This window comes from Dermochelys coriacea, chromosome 5, assembly GCF_009764565.3.
Source record: "Dermochelys coriacea isolate rDerCor1 chromosome 5, rDerCor1.pri.v4, whole genome shotgun sequence".
NCBI classification, from domain to species: domain Eukaryota; kingdom Metazoa; phylum Chordata; order Testudines; family Dermochelyidae; genus Dermochelys; species Dermochelys coriacea.
This window is the reverse complement of record NC_050072.1, coordinates 132,216,488-132,232,041: the sequence shown is the minus strand read 5'-3', so window position 1 is coordinate 132,232,041 and position 15,554 is coordinate 132,216,488. Positions and strand designations below refer to the sequence as shown.

The window sequence follows — 15,554 nt, the reverse complement described above, 5'->3', positions numbered from 1 at the left end:
TAAATTATAATCTGTAGGTTAGGCACTCTCCCTCCTTCCCTCCCTCATTCATTTTCATTACCTCTGAATTCAGCTTGCTCTCTCGACAGCATTCTCTTGCCCTGCAGTGCAGAAATCTGTTGACTAAGCTTACAAGCTGATGCCCTGTGTGGCTGCATTACCTTGTCGAGGCTACCCAAGGGACAGTGTCAGCCTTTTCATAATGAGCCTGATTCTGCCTTCAGCTACATAGGTTTGGCCTGAACATCGTCCCATGACTTTGAGAGGGTTACTCTCCCTTTACACACTGTAACCGAGAGGAACGGGCTTTCCCCATGTATGCAGCGTTTTTAGTTTTTGCTTTATTATTCTTTTCAGAGAGTGAACATAGATGCTCGGATTAATGCTCTGCTTTCACTTTCTGGTTCCTCATTGTGACACCATCTTGCACCTGCTTCTGGGAAAATGTTAATTGACTCTATCTCCATGCTTTAGACCAGATGATTAATAATACCTCTCCGAAAGTCATTTCAAGGAAAGAGCTACAACTTCAATGACTGCTTTTGGTGGGGATTACTGTACTTATAAAGGAAAGAATAGGAAGGAGGCACTAATCCAAGTTCAAAGAGCAGTTCCACTTTTCTAGGTAAACATCTATGCCAGTTGGGTGACATGCCACATATTCGAGTTGAAAATTTCACCAAAAAATAAACCAAGCTGTTTAATGAGAGCTCTTGAGACTGCAGGGTGGCAGCACTGCTTTGAAAGTTTCAGCTGAAATGCTAGTGATGGCGCATCTACAGCTCAAACTTTTGCAGAAATGTCCTTGTGGCTTCACTAAGAAGCATGGCATTCGGAGAGTCTTAGTTGTACTTGTCGCATGCATCACTTGCTTATCTCCTGTTTACAGTGCCAAGGTTGGGTAGGGCTGACTTCTGTTGGTTTCTTGGCTTTGGTACCTAGACTGCTAGACAGCTCAGGTCTAATAACTACTTATTGGTTTGCCTGTTTCCTTTTTGTTCGTCTTTGCAAATGAAAGTGCACAGTAATATTAAGTCACAGAATCTGAAACATATAGGGCCAGATTTTCCAAAGAGCTCAGTGCCTATGTAGTCATTTCTGTACTCTGGAGGGTTTGGCAACGCAGGGTTATGTCCTATCATCACTCTCAGTGTTTGGTTGTGTAGATAATCTGCATGGAGCCTCAATACGTTGAAATGGAGTGGCCAGCTTTTAAAAAGTGCCCAGCCCCAGCACCTCCCTTTGGGCATTGTAGGAGCACTTTGGAAAATCTGGCCTAGAGTTTATAAACTGGAGCTTGGTTGTAATCTTGTCAGCAAGGTGTATGTGGCGCGGAGGGTATTTGGGAAGTAGATGTATTCTGTCCTAAGTGACAGGTTTCAGAGTAGCAGCTGTGTTAGTCTTTATCCGCAAAAAGAAAAGGAGGACTTGTGGCACCTTAGAGACTAACAAATTTATTTGAGCATAAACATTCGTGAGCTACAGCTCACTTCGTTGAATGCATCCGATGAAGTGAGCTGTAGCTTACAAAAGCTTATGCTCAAATAAATTTGTTAGTCTCTAGGTGCCACAAGTCCTCCTTTTCTTTTTGTCTTAAGTGACTGTCTCTCTTTCCTTGAGCATAAATTATTTTGTATTATGTGTATTATTCAATTGCCTGGGAGCCCGAATCATGGACCCCATTTGCTAGGTCCTGTACAAACACAGAACTAAAAAACCATGCACCATGTCCCAAGATGCTCACAATGTAAGATAAGAGACAACAGATGGATACAGACAGGGGAGTTCAAGGAAACAATAAGACAATATTGGTCAGCATGGTAAGCTGTGGTCTTTGCACACCAGCAGCCTGAAGAACCGATAGAGGTTACTCCTGTGGCTTCCATTTATTAACATAACTGTCAATCACAATTTTTCACACCAAATAATACACTTGTGATGGCAAGCGTATCTAATACGTTCCTGTGTTCACCCTCTTAAAAGGTTTTGTACTCTTCTAGAAAGACTCCATGGAATTTCAGCTGCAAGTGTGCTGCTGCAGGATGATATTTTGCAGGTTTGCTGTTTAATTTGTTCAGTGTGTTGAGGCTTCATGCAGATTAACTAAACAATCAAACATTGAAGGTGATGAGAACTCAACGCTCCCAAACTCTCCGAAGTCCAGTAATGACAGATTACCTCAGGTTTTATGTTATCAACATGGCTTTGCAGAGTAAATGTAGAAAAGTTTGTTCCTTGTCCTTAATATTATACACTGGGACTTTCAAAAGTAACAGCATCCCCAGGCAACCCTTCACTTGCAGAGAAAAATTAACAAAAAACCCAATAGTCAGTCTGCGTTAATAAGTGAAGGTTTAACATCTCATGTTCTGTTGCCTGCTAAATTTTCTCTGAGCCCATTAGCAGTGCTGGGTCTTTTGCTGACACAAGGGCCTTTTGGCTCTATTTGTCGAGACTTCTCACAGTGTTTTCTCTCTCTCATCATGATATCCTGTGTTGCTTTTGGGGGGCGGGGGCGGCGTGAAGTTTGCCTTGTCAGTGGAGGTCTGCAGATGGCAGACAGTGATCCTTAGTGGGGAGTGTGGAAGGCTCAGAGTTAAATATAGATGCCTTTCTGTGTGTGTAATTTAATGTTTGTTTAAAACATGAGACCTCCTAGTATTTCAATGAGTTTCTCAGCCAAAGAATGCTTGTAAAGTATACCCCAGTGCACCTTAATATGGGTGTTGTTTCGTTGGGGATTTTCCCATTGTTACTTTTAAATGTTTCTCTCTCTTTTTTTTTTTAATGTCTGGCCTTGTTGTCATTTTTCTACTGGTGTCATGTGTACAACCACTTCTGTTACGATACTGAAATCCCTGGAAGAGCTCTGTCCAAAGTTTGATCCGCCTTAACTATTGGAGGGCTGTACTTCTCAGTGTTAAATATGTATGTTGTACAAATCGTTCTGCCACCAACAATTGTTTAATAGGCACTATTTTGTATTACCGACAGAAAAGGTTTAAGGTCTTGGGCTCACGTGCTTTAGACTTGTAACAGGAAACTTCATCCTTACCATTTGGCAAATGTTTGCTGGTCACATCTGTGATGCTGGTTGGCATACACAGGAACAAATGAAGGGCAGTCATGCTGGCATGAACTCCCTAGAGACAAAGCCAGGGAAGTAATCAGTGCTTACTGAATAGAAATGGGCCAAAACTAACAGGGAAATAAATAATATTTTCAAGCTTTTAAGGGGATATTAAAGCAAAGGACAGTAAAAGATAAGCATTAAAGATACTAGTATCTCTATAAGTCACTTTCCTTCCAAATCAATGCATGTTCCACAGAGACTGCACCAAAAGCAGTGATAGGTCTGGAGTGAAGGACAGCTGCAGTTATAATCTGTGTAGCTGCATTTCTACTAAGTGTCAAAGTGTAAAGCGTTCTATGCTGTAATTTATCAGTAAGTTCATTATCATATGCCTGACAGGTATGTGGTTAAATTTGCAAAAGCATGGATGAAGGGAAACACAAACAAACATACTGGAAATGAAAAAAGACACTCCCTTTTCTGTCATATCTGTGTGCAAATTGTACCGCTTTCCGTGGAGGGCCTGGAGACAATGAGTTACCATGAATTAGTTGCATCTACTTTTATGTTCCTGGTAACTCTGAGTTATGGAAGAGTGGAGCTGTAAGCGTGCAGGACTCACCCCTGCGGCGCCTCCTGCTGGTGTCCTGGGAATTAGCTCTACTTCCAGCCTTGGTGCTGCCCCCTGGCAGTAACCCCTCACTTGAAGGGTCTCCCCTCCCTGGGGAACCCCCAACCCCTAGCCCTACCTCACATCAGTCGTAGGCTACTGCCAGTCACTAGCTAGTCCCGCGCCCTGGGGCAGACTGCAGTATGAGCCACTCATCCCAGGCAAGGCTGAGTTTGGACTGCTGCCCTCTGCCTAACCTTGGGCTGTCCCCTGCCACCCCAGTATCTGTTGGGCCTAATACTAGGCCGCCGCCTGGGGGTTTCCTGGCTGGAGCTCCCCAGCTCCTCAGGCCCTTCCCCAGCCCTGCTCCAATCCGGGTGCTCTGCTCAGGTCCCTGCAGCCAGGTCCCTCCCTCTCAGAGCTAGAGAGAGTCTCCTGAGCTTCATTCCAGCAACCCCTTCATAGGGCCAGGCAAGTCTGTTTGGGGCATGGCCACAGCTGAGCCTGCCTCCCAAGCAGCCCAGCCTAAGGCTCCCAGCCCTGGCCCTCTCCCAGGGCTGGCTTTTAACCCCTTTGGGCCGGGAGCAGCTGACCACTCTGCTACAGGAGCATATTCATTTAACACTGTTTTCCATTGGCAGCTCTGATGGGGAAAAGGTTCTGCAAGCCATTTTGTGCAGAAACTGTTGAATTAAAATCAGATCCAAAACATTAGCTCTTATTTCTTACTGAGAACTTGACAGTTCAAGCAATACAAAAACCTGGGACCCTATAGCTGATGTTGCTCCTCTGCTTAATATAACCCTTATACGGACTATATAACAGGGACATGTTTTATGCGTATTCAGATAACTGGTTAAGGAAGGTTATGTAAATATTTTTACCTTTTGCGGCTCACCTGTTCCATTATTGACAATATTGATGTGCAAATTTCACCTTTCCCATTTCACAGACAACCTGATCTCTGATCCACAAAACTCAATGGCACGTTTGTCAGCATGCATGTCACTAATGGAGCTGGTGAAAAATGGTGATGATTTTTGTGGGAAATTGTAAAATTATTATTATTTTTCAAAAATGTTCACAAAAACAATTCAGTTCTTCCATAACCTGGGCTTTTTTGTTTGTTTTAAACCACGTTTTTTGGAGGGTAGGGGGAAATTCAGTGTTCAGAAACTAAAAAGGCGGAAGAATTATTCCATTGACTTAATGGAATACCCTGGGGGTTCGGTTGGTTTAATGGCATTGCTCAGGGATGTGGATTTTTCACATCCCTGAGTGACGTAGCTGGGTCAACTTAACATTTTAGTGTAGACGTGGCCTGGGACTCTGGAATTCAATCCCACTCCCTCAATCCAATATGGCCCTAATCTGCTGATCCCCAAGGTATGCTTCAAAGCCTGCCTCTTTTCTATGGCCTTGGGAAAGAAGGGGCTAGTTTAGATTAAGCTCAGTGTAATGTGGGTTGGAATTATCATCCAGAGTGAGTGTCTTCTCCCCGCATTGTTTTGGGAAGCTGCTATGCTTATTTTTGTTCTTTAAGCTGTCTGTCATGTCAGAGGTACCTGGAGCCTTTGGATAGGCAATGTCTGATAGCCAAATAAATAACATGCTTTACACTACTTATTCTATTGTATGGCCCATGGAGATGATGGGTATGCGATTAAAAAACCCGTGGCACTGAGCCTCAGAGCCCAGGACAGCTGACTCTGGCTCACAGGGCTCTGGCTGTGGGACTATATCAAACTGCAGTTTAGATGTCTGGGCTTCGGCTGAAGCCTGGAGTTCGGGACCTTGCGACAGGGGTGGATCTCAGAGCCCGGGCTCCAGCCTGAGCTCAAATGTCTACATTGCAATTTTATAACCCTGCAGCCCAACCCTCCACGAACCCAAGTCAGCTGACCAAGGCCAGTCACAGCCATGCCACTGGTCTTTTATTGCAGTGTAGACATACCCAAACCAGGGCTCTGACTCAGGTTTGGTATGTGGATGGAAGGGAAGCTCTGATGGGCTCCGTCAGTTTGACTTGGGTCAGCAAGCACTCAGGACCTAAGTCGTAGGTCCCTGTTAGGGGGGTGGGTCAGAGCCTAAATCTTGCTGTGACTCAGATTCAAGCTCTATCATTTTGCAGTGTGGATGCAGCTCAAGCCACGAATTGGAGTCAGAAAGTCTGCATAGAGAAGTGTGGACATATTAGCATCTCTGTGAGACACGGATCCAGTAACTGTAAATCCAGGTTTACAATGCAGCGTGGATGCTCAAGCACAGGCTTGGAAACACCAATCCCGGGTCCCACAGATCTGGGCTCAGTGTACAGGGTAGACATACCTACAGGTCCCAGCATGAAGTCTTGCTTCAAGAGGCCTGGCCTGCCACATAAATCATTACTCAACTGCAGATCCCAGTATTCACTGGCTGCATCTTTGTATTGACTATAGGAGCATCATTTTAGTTCTGCATAGGTTGTGATGTCTTGTGTCTGGGAAGTCAAAGAAGTCTTGTTTCCTTCCAGGGTAAACACACCAATATAACCAATTCATATCTTCTCTTTTTCATATATTTTAAGTATAATTCATGCAAATGAGAGATTTTTTGGTTTAGAAATCATTTAGTCTGGTTCTGTCTGTAAATGTTCTGGCTTGCCTAGGTCTACTTCAGTCAGCATGGTTTTCTCTTTTGAAAGCATCCTAATCACCAGTGCTTTCTTTTCTCTCCTCTCTTTAGCTGTGCCTCCCAAATTGAAGGAGTTGAAAAACCAGGAGTCCGCTGTGGGTCAGAAGCTAGTGCTCAGGTGTGAAGCCAATTCCGAATACCCTGCTCTCAGATTCAAATGGCTAAAGAATGGAAAAGAAATAACCAAAAAAAACAAACCGGAAAATGTCAAGATCTCCAAAAAACAAAAGTAAGTACAGTGATACATCTTGCAAGCTGGGCTGGGGGGAGGAAGTGAAATTATTCACCCAAGCACTGGGAGTATTAATGATCTCAGCATTCACAACTGAGTGCTGTTAAATAAGGAAAGAGAATTAATGGAAATAGGTTATCTCTTTATTTTCACTAGGACTTGTATATTGTTGTCAAGTAATAACAAAAATGGAATATCTCATAACAAATACTCTATTTTTTATTCTGATTGTTGTTTTTTATAGTAAAGTGCAGACATTTTTTTAAAATAGTAAATCTTGGGTGCATGCCATTGATAAAACCTCATATTCGTTGTTTGAAGTCCCAGATTGTTTGACACTATCAAAGGGAATAACGTTGAGTCTTGCATTGGAAGTTGCTAAGTGTCTACTGCTTGGTTCTGAGAGGCTTCAATTACCATTGGCTTTACCGGGGCACTCCAAACTAGAGCTGTGTGGCTAACAGATTTTTTTGGTTTCTTGTGAATTCTGAAAAATCAAAAGAAAAATGAATTTTGAATTGATCCAAAAATGAAAAGTTTGGGTATTTTTGTCCAATTGAAAAGTCAAAAAGAATTGTTTTGGGTCGAACAAAATCTTTAGTTCAACCGAAAATGAAACACTTCATTTAGATATCAAGATTTTTTTAATATTCTGTAAATTTTAAAAATAAAATCTAAGGACATTTCTAAACAGAAAGTCATTTGGAATAAAAAAAATAAATCAGATCATTTCATTTAAAAAAGGTCAACATGGACTGTTTTGATTTTTTTCATTTTTTTTTAGTTCCATTGAAACAATTTGCCAGAATGGACAGAAATTTGCAAAATGTTTCAGTTGATCCAAATCTGCATTTTCACTGAAAAAAAAGTTTTGGTCAAAAAAATGCTACGGCGCTCCAGTGAGAACCTCACAAGACTGGGCCCTCCTCTCAGAGCTGTCAGAAATTCATGCTCCTGATTGGAGGAAAATGTCCTTACCAGGTGGCTGATGAAGCATGTGCGGGAAGAATCTGGAGCACTGTTTCTGTGTAAAAGGCAGTCTGAGAGAGAGAGAGAAGTTAAGTAATAACTTATTCTCTCATCTATGGAGGAGGGTTTGACATTCTATTCCCACAGGAATGTTTTGGTTTCAAAGAGCTGGTTTGCACCTTGTCCCTCTTACATAGACGGGTGTATTAAAGATACAGTAGAACCTCAGAGTTACGAACGCCTCGAGAATGCAGGTTGTTCATAACTCTGCAATCTTTGTAACTCTGAACAAAATGTTATGGTTGTTCTTTCAAAAGTTTGCAACTAAACTTTGACTTAATACAGCTTTGAAACTTTACTATGCAGAAGAAAAAAAGCTACTTTCCCTTTATTTTTTTAGTAGTTTAAAACAGTTTAAAACAGTACTATACTGTGTTTGCTTTGGGGGGGAGTTCCAGTTCCAAATGAGGTGTGTGGTTGACTGGTCAGTTTGTAATTCTGGTGTTCATAACTCTGAGGTCCTACTGTGTGCATTTAAGATACTTGGGGCCCAATCCTGCACTCCTTGCTCAGGCTAAAGTGCTGTTAACTTTACAGGATCAGATCTGAAGACACACTTTTCTGTAGAACAAACCACAACTGGTTTTGGTGTTTTGCTCTAAGGTGGGGGATTTTGTTGCATTTTCCTCGGGGGCGGTGAACTCTCTTTGTTGTGTGTCAAATCCTCCACCTAAATAGCAGCACTTAACCTTTTTGTGTTACACCAAGCATATCTGTTCTCGCTATCAAATGAATGAAACTGAAAAGATACATTCTCTCCTCTCTTCCCCGGCATTGTCCTTGCAGTGCACTGCAGTATAGTCAGTGACAGTGGAAGCAGGAAGGGAGTCAGCTAGAGTAGCCACCCCTTGAGTCTGTCTGACTGTGACATAAAGAATTTTTGAAGTTTCTTGGCATGATAAAGACATGGGCCTTGCCCTCCGTACTTTGCACCTGTGAAGTCCTGGTAAGTGGAACTGTTCCAGGTGATAAATATCCCAGTGAATCCTGATCTAGACCTATTTGCAGAGTCAAGTGTTTTTTGCAGTATAGTAATTTCAGTCTGTATTGTGGAGAAACCTGACCCTTGGCTGCCTATATGTGACAAATGCCATTTTTTCTTCTATTTTGGCCAATGTTGTTCACCCTACATTACTTGATGTGCTTGAGGAGCTTTGTTGTATGACCACTGGAGAACATTGGACTAATGACTCTCTTAACTCACCAAATTTTGAAGGGAAATGTTGAGACCGTTAGTGGAGGAGAGTATCAATGCTACCTTTTAGAAAGGGTGTAGAAGCAAAATCTCATAAAGAAGCAATTGTTAGGCCTTGGCCCAAGAAACTGTATCTGGATTCTGAGGAACTTGATGTCTGACCCTGTCACAGAGGATTTATTAGGAAGGACTAATGAGGCAACTCTGGTAATACGTGGAATTTTCTGATTTCCCTGACATACCCCTCCCCCCCCAGTCTGCTTTTAGGCTAGGATATGGTACAGAAACTTCTTAGTTGGTCTGTTTGGCTACTGACCTTCTGGAAGTGGAAGCAAATCAAGTGCCGGTGCTGATTCTTTCAGATCCATCAGCTGCCTTCAGAACCACTGCCCACAAGATATTTGGGGATATGCCTGTGGAAACTGGCAGAGAGAGTTGAAATTGCTCGGGTGGCTCTGTGCTTTTACCGAAAAGGTGATGAAGTTGTGACAAACTGCACAGGTGTTGTCTGTGAGGGTATATCTACCCTGCAATTAAAAACCCACGTGGCTGACCCATGCCAGCTGGCTATGGCTAAGTGGCTGTTAATTGCCCTGTAGCCATTCCAACTCCAGCTGGAATCCAGGTTCTAGGACCCTGTGAGGGGAGGGTCCCAGACCTCCGTCTGCAGCCCAAGCCAGAACGTCTACACAGCAATTAAACAGTCCCTTAGCCTGAGCCCTGCAAGCCCAAGTCAGCTAGTACAGGCCAGCCCCAGGTGTCTAATTGCAATGTAGACATACCCTGAGAGTCCTCACAGGTTAGCACTGACAGCTCCTCTGCCCTGACATCACTCCCATATTCTGTACCACAAGATTCTGTTTGTCAGCCTTCCTGGTCCATATGTAGGTGAGGTGCTGTGAGTGAAGAGTGTCTAGCTGAGATTCAGAGATAGTCGCCTCTGGTGTGTCCCCAACTGAAGGAATTTGTCATTCAGTATTGTAACTTGGGGAGAGAGTGGGGTCTTGCTTTTGCTTTGGCTGCTACCACTCCAGGCCTGAGAAGAGATATATATTGTTTTGGTGGAAGATCATGAACATAGCTCTTGGCTCAGTTGAAATTCATGTTTAGATTATATTGTCTACATACATAGGACAGGAACATATTATAAAGCTAAATAAATAAGTGGAAAAATAATACAGTGCAGGTGAATGCAGTAAAGATCAGAATTATATTTTATGTGCAAATTGGATTAGTGAAAGAACACAAGAAATCTTCCATACCAAGCTAAATGAATTTAAATGGTTAATATTTCTCTATTTTTAGTGTTTTTATGATACAAGATAATTGAGCAGGCAAATATTTCTTATTCTTGGGCTGCTATATTGTTATATGGACAATCAGTTTTAATGCAGAATTTTTATAATAACGATCTATAGAAAATATGAACTAAGGTGTAGAGAGTCGTCTGAGCTGACTAGAATTAATATTTATTTTAAAGACAAATGGCTACTTAAAGAGTGAGTTATATTGTGCTGCAGAAGACACGCACTAGCATCATCAGGATTCAAGGCAGCCTAATGTTGTTGGCTTCACCAATCCAGACAGTTCAGAAGAACACTTTATACATATTAATAAAATCCCATTAAGGTTGAAAGTAGTGTCCAACCATCAAAAGTGACTTTTGTTAATTTCAGATTTTACACACCAACTCTTTGCTCATTGTGTGGCTGCATAATAGAAAGCGCAAAGTGATTTCAAGAAAGAAACTTTTTTTTTTAATTCCAACAAATTAGATGTAAAATTATAAACAAAATGTAAAAATATCTGATAGGCAAAATAAGTGGCTAACTACTGAAACAGAAATGGAGTAGCTTTGCAGCTTCCTTTAAAATGACAGGGACGGTATGACCAACAGACACCAGAACCAACAGACTTTGGTGTGGAGGAGATGAAATTGCAGTCTGTTATTTACTGGTGCAATAACCTGATGCATATTGTTAGCTAATGACATCTGCAGAAGTGTCACAGATGCAGTATTTCTTGGCCTATTAGCTTGCTTGAATACGTTTATGATCTAATGGTATTCACCTTGGGATAATCACAGGTAAATCCCATATTGACATTTTGAACCCATTTTTTCATCTACAATGGACTTCAGGAATACCCCTGATATGAGTGATCTCTCTCCAAGCCTGCTTGAAAGCCAGTGGGCTGGCTGATACAAAAGACTAAACATTTCCTTTGTATCAGTCAACGTACCAGGTAATGCCATTCAGAGAAGTCTGACACCAGACCATGTCTTCTCACCCGTTAATAAAATATTCACTCAGTTGCCCACTTCTAATGGCAACATTTCAGTTCTTCATCTTCTTTCTGTGCATTTCAAATCTTTCTGGCACCTGTGTCCAAATAATTTGCGCTTGCTATTTCACCTGGCTGTTGATATTAGAAATGAAACCACTCATGAAATGCTGCATGCAATGTACCAGCAGTTTGGGCTGTCATATTAGCTTCATTTGAATATTTGCTTACAGATAGCTATTCTGGATGACAAACAGAGAAAGTGTCATAGACTGGGACGTAGGCAGTTAGATCTAGTGGCTAGAATGGTGGTAGTCAGGTTTAGTGGACAGAGCGGAGTCAAGCCAAGAGTCAGAGCCTGAGTAGCTGGGACGGTACATAGAAACACGGATCTGGAACAAGGCAGGAGGACAGGGACAGGACAAGAAGGCAGCTTCGAGACCCTCAGTCTATGACACTGAGCACTCCTATAGTCTGGGCTTTGATGCACTCTGGGTGGGGTTTTCTTCCTTCCATGCATGCATAGAAGCCCAGGATTTTTTGGCTGCTTCTTCATTTAAAGTGATTAATGAGTTTGGGTGTGCACTCAGTTATTTGAATTGTAGCATTAGCTAACAATAAGTGCCTATAATACCACTGATGCTATGAATGTTCAATTTCTTTCTCAGTTTTGGAAACCACTGCTATGGATTTTGCACCTAGGTAAAATAACAAAATGCCAGGTTAGTTAGAATTCCACAACTAATTTGACTTATTTTCATCTCCTAACTTCCTTTTTCTATTCTAAAATTAAAAGTGTAGACCTCACTGTTTTTTCTAAGTTAACGTAATGACCTGTGCAGAGTGGAGGGTTTATTCCTCTGCTACAAGTGCCACATAGATGGTCCTCATGGATCTTGATAAGTGAGATAGAGAGAGGAAAGTAGACCCCTCAACGTGAACTGAAATGTGGTGGGAGTCCAAAATATGAGAGACTGATGAAACTGTGCTTTTTATTATTGTGGACACCATACACCTGAATATTGGTCTTGCACAAGACTGTAAATCAAATATGCAGTACCTTGCATTCTTCAGTAGCTTTTATCAGAATTTTATCCCCATTTAAGAGGGAAGGTCCTCTCATGGATCAGCAACTGCTTTAAAAGCCAGGAAATAAAGGGTAGGAATAAATGGTCAGTTTTCAGAATGGAGAGAGATAAATAGTGATGTCCCCCAGAGATCTGTACTGGGACCAGTCCTATTCAACATATTCATAAATGATCTGGAAAAAGAGGTAAACAGCGAAATGTCAAAATTTGCAGACAATACAAAATTACTCAAGACAATTAAGTCCAAAGCTGACTGTGGGGACTTACAAAGGGATCTCACAAAACTGCATGACTGGGCAACAAATGGCAGATGAAACTCTATGTTGATGAATGCAAAGTCATGCACATCGGAAAACATAAGCCAATTTATACATACAAAATTATGGGGTATGTATTAGCTGTTACCACAGAAGAAAGAGATCTTGGAGTCATTGTGGATAGTTCTCTGAAAACATCCACTCAATGTGCAGCAGCAGCCAAAAAAGTGAATATTTGGAAAGGGATAGATAGTAAGACAGAAAATGTAATACCACAATGTAAATCCATGGTATGCCCCATCTTGAACACTGAATGCAGTTCTGATTGCCCCATCTCAGAAAAGATCTATTAGAATTGGAAAAGGTCCAGAGAAGGACAACAAAAATGATTAAGAGTTTGGAACAGATTCTATGTGAGGAGAGATTAAAAAGACTGGGACTTTTCAGCGTGGAAAAGAGACAACTAAGGAGGGGATATGATAGACGTCTGTAAAATCGTGACTGGTGTGGAGAAAGTGAATTAGTAAGGAAGTGTTCTTTACTCCTTCACATGACAAAACCAGGGGTAACCCAATGAAATTAATATGCAACAGGTTTGAAACAACCAACATAATGCACAGTCAAGCAGGGCCGGATTTAGGGGCAGGTGACCCAGGCAACCAGGTGGGCACCGGACTTGGGGTGCTGTTTTTATTGTTAGCGACAAAAGGTAAAATAGAATGTTTGAAGTAACATTTCAAGTATTCCGTATGTGGATTCATTTTTCACTAAGGCACCTGGAATGTTCTGGATCTTTATAGAATCTCATAAGGTATTCAAACATTTAACAAATGGAGGGGGAGCACCAAAGATGCTCCTCGCTTGCTGAGCCATTTGATCTAGACCGGCCCTGCAGTCAACCTGTGGAACTCCTTGCCAGGGGATGTTGCGAAGGCCAAAACTATAACCAGTTTCAAAAAACTAACTAGATAAGTTCATGGAGGATAGGTCTGTTAGCTGTTAGCCAAGATGGTCAGGGATGCAATCCCATGCTCTGGGTGTCTCTAGCCCCTGACTGCCAGAAGCTGGGAGTGGACAACAGGGGATGGACCACTCAATTGCCTATTCTGTCCATTACGTCTGAAGAATGTGGCATTGACCACTGTTGGAAAATAGGACACTGGGCTAGATGGACCATTGATCTGACCCAGTATGGCCGTTCTTATGTTCTTACATATTCTTATCCACATCATCCACAAGCAGCTAGCATCATGCCACCTGAGCTCCAGCCAGGAAGGTGGATCAACGAATACTATTCCATGTATTGGCTCCACAATGTTACCTGGCCTCCTCTCAGCCTATCAGTGGGGTGATGTTGCATCCTGAGTTAGCCGGCCTAGGCTCTGCCAGCCCCTTGTTTGCTCTACTGGCCTACTCCTTCTTCCAGTGGTGCTGGAACATTTTTAATAGTGGGGATGCTGAAAGCCAGCCCCCTTAACCCTGTCCACCTCCCCCTTCCCCTGAGGCTGGGAGCAGGGCTGTGTCTCCAGAAGTGGGGGGACCTGGACAGGGATAAGGGGGCCGAGGCCACAGCTGGGGGTGGGCGTGGGGCCATGAATGGAGCCCCAGGTTGGGGACGGGTGTCGGGACCCCATGTGCATGGCCAAGAGCAGAGCCTCGGCTGTGGGACCATGCGCGGGGCCCAGAACTGGTGCGGGGCCTTGGGCATGGGGCCAGCGGCTGGGGAGCATGGCCAGTGGCTGGGGAGCATGGCCGGCAGCTGGGGAGCATGGCCGGCGGCTGGGGCCCCAGGAGCAGAGCCCCGGGTGCGGGGTCGGAAGTGGGGCAGGCCCCAGGAGAGGAGGCCTGGGAGAGGGGGGTGGGGCTGGTGACCGAGACCCGAGCCCCAGGTGAGGTGAGGGGTTGGGGAGCGGAGGGCCGGGAACAGGGCATAGGCGTGGGAAGAACCCCAGATTTAATGCATGGAGCCAGCGGCTGGGGAATGGGGCACAGGGCTGGTGGCCCCCCATAAAACCTGGGGTGCTACAGCACCCTACTTCCCGTGCCTGTGCCGCCTTCTCCCTTTGATAATGGCCTGCGGGTCTACAGCCCCCTGTCTCCCCTATGGCTTAAGTCTACAGCCCCCCTCCCCCAGCATCCGTTCTGATACATCTCCTCTGCAGTTGTGCCTTCGTGTGAAAACAGGAAACCTTAAGCTATTTTGCAACAACTGCTCCTTACTGTTGCAGGACCAGTAGGCACAAGGAAGAGCTGAGAAGGGGCACTGGTTGGCTCTGGGGATTGGTACTAGGGTAGACAGAGCCTTTTACCTCTAGGTTGCCACCTCCAATTTGAATCCAGCCCAGCCCATCCGTTCCTGACCATCATTTCAGTTGGATGAGCGCTTGGCACCCTGTGTGCAGAGAGCTAAGAGTCTCGGGCTGTGGCCACACTCCAAGCATTGCAGTGGCCCAGCTGCAGTGCTGCAGCTATGTTGCTGTAGCATACGCACTTGCCACAGCGAAAGAAGGGTTTTTTCCATCGCTGTAGTAATCAAACCCTTGATTCTTCCATCCACCGACCAGTGTCTACAGCAGGGCTTAGGCTGGCTTAATGACTTCTCTCAAGGGTGTGAATTTTTCACACCCCTGAGCAATGTCACCCTGTTGAGCTACAGTTGAGGTGTCGAACAGGCCTTAGTTCTGCTAGGAGCTCATAAGTGTCCACAATATGAGAACCACCCCTTCATGTAGCCTCAAATTCCTACCATATTGGCACTCTCGGCAGAGAGATCAAAGAGTGAATTACCCTCTCATCCTTAGAGATGATCTGCCCTGGGCAGGGCTAATCCAGATTGGCCTGGCAGTGTGAGAAAGCCGAGGTCAAAACCGCCTGTGCTGTACCTGTTCTGTGGCCAAACAGAGAGCTGAGAATGGCTGGTCCAGGTAATGGAATTACTGAGGTTACTTGTGGTCAGGGCCCTGCTGAGAGACACTAGAATGTGCTCCTACCAAATAAATGGGCAGGCAGGAGTTCTGCATTTTAAAATCTAATCTTAAAACCTTGGAGACTGATTAAATTACATCTCCTTGCCAGGAACAAAATGTAGCCTCATGCAGATTAACTGCTCTCCAC

At 43.8% G+C, this 15,554-nt stretch overlaps 1 protein-coding gene across 7 annotated transcripts in view; it reads left to right on the top strand.

Annotated features, from left to right (window-relative positions):
• NRG1 (neuregulin 1) overlaps positions 1-15,554 on the top strand; it is a 761,379-nt gene that overhangs the window by 543,498 nt on the left and 202,327 nt on the right. For all 7 annotated transcript variants that reach the window (XM_038403302.2, XM_038403299.2, XM_038403298.2 and 4 more), the window contains one exon: positions 6,408-6,585. In XM_038403302.2, coding sequence (XP_038259230.1) covers positions 6,408-6,585 — 178 coding nt within the window. The remainder of the gene's footprint in view (positions 1-6,407; positions 6,586-15,554) is intronic.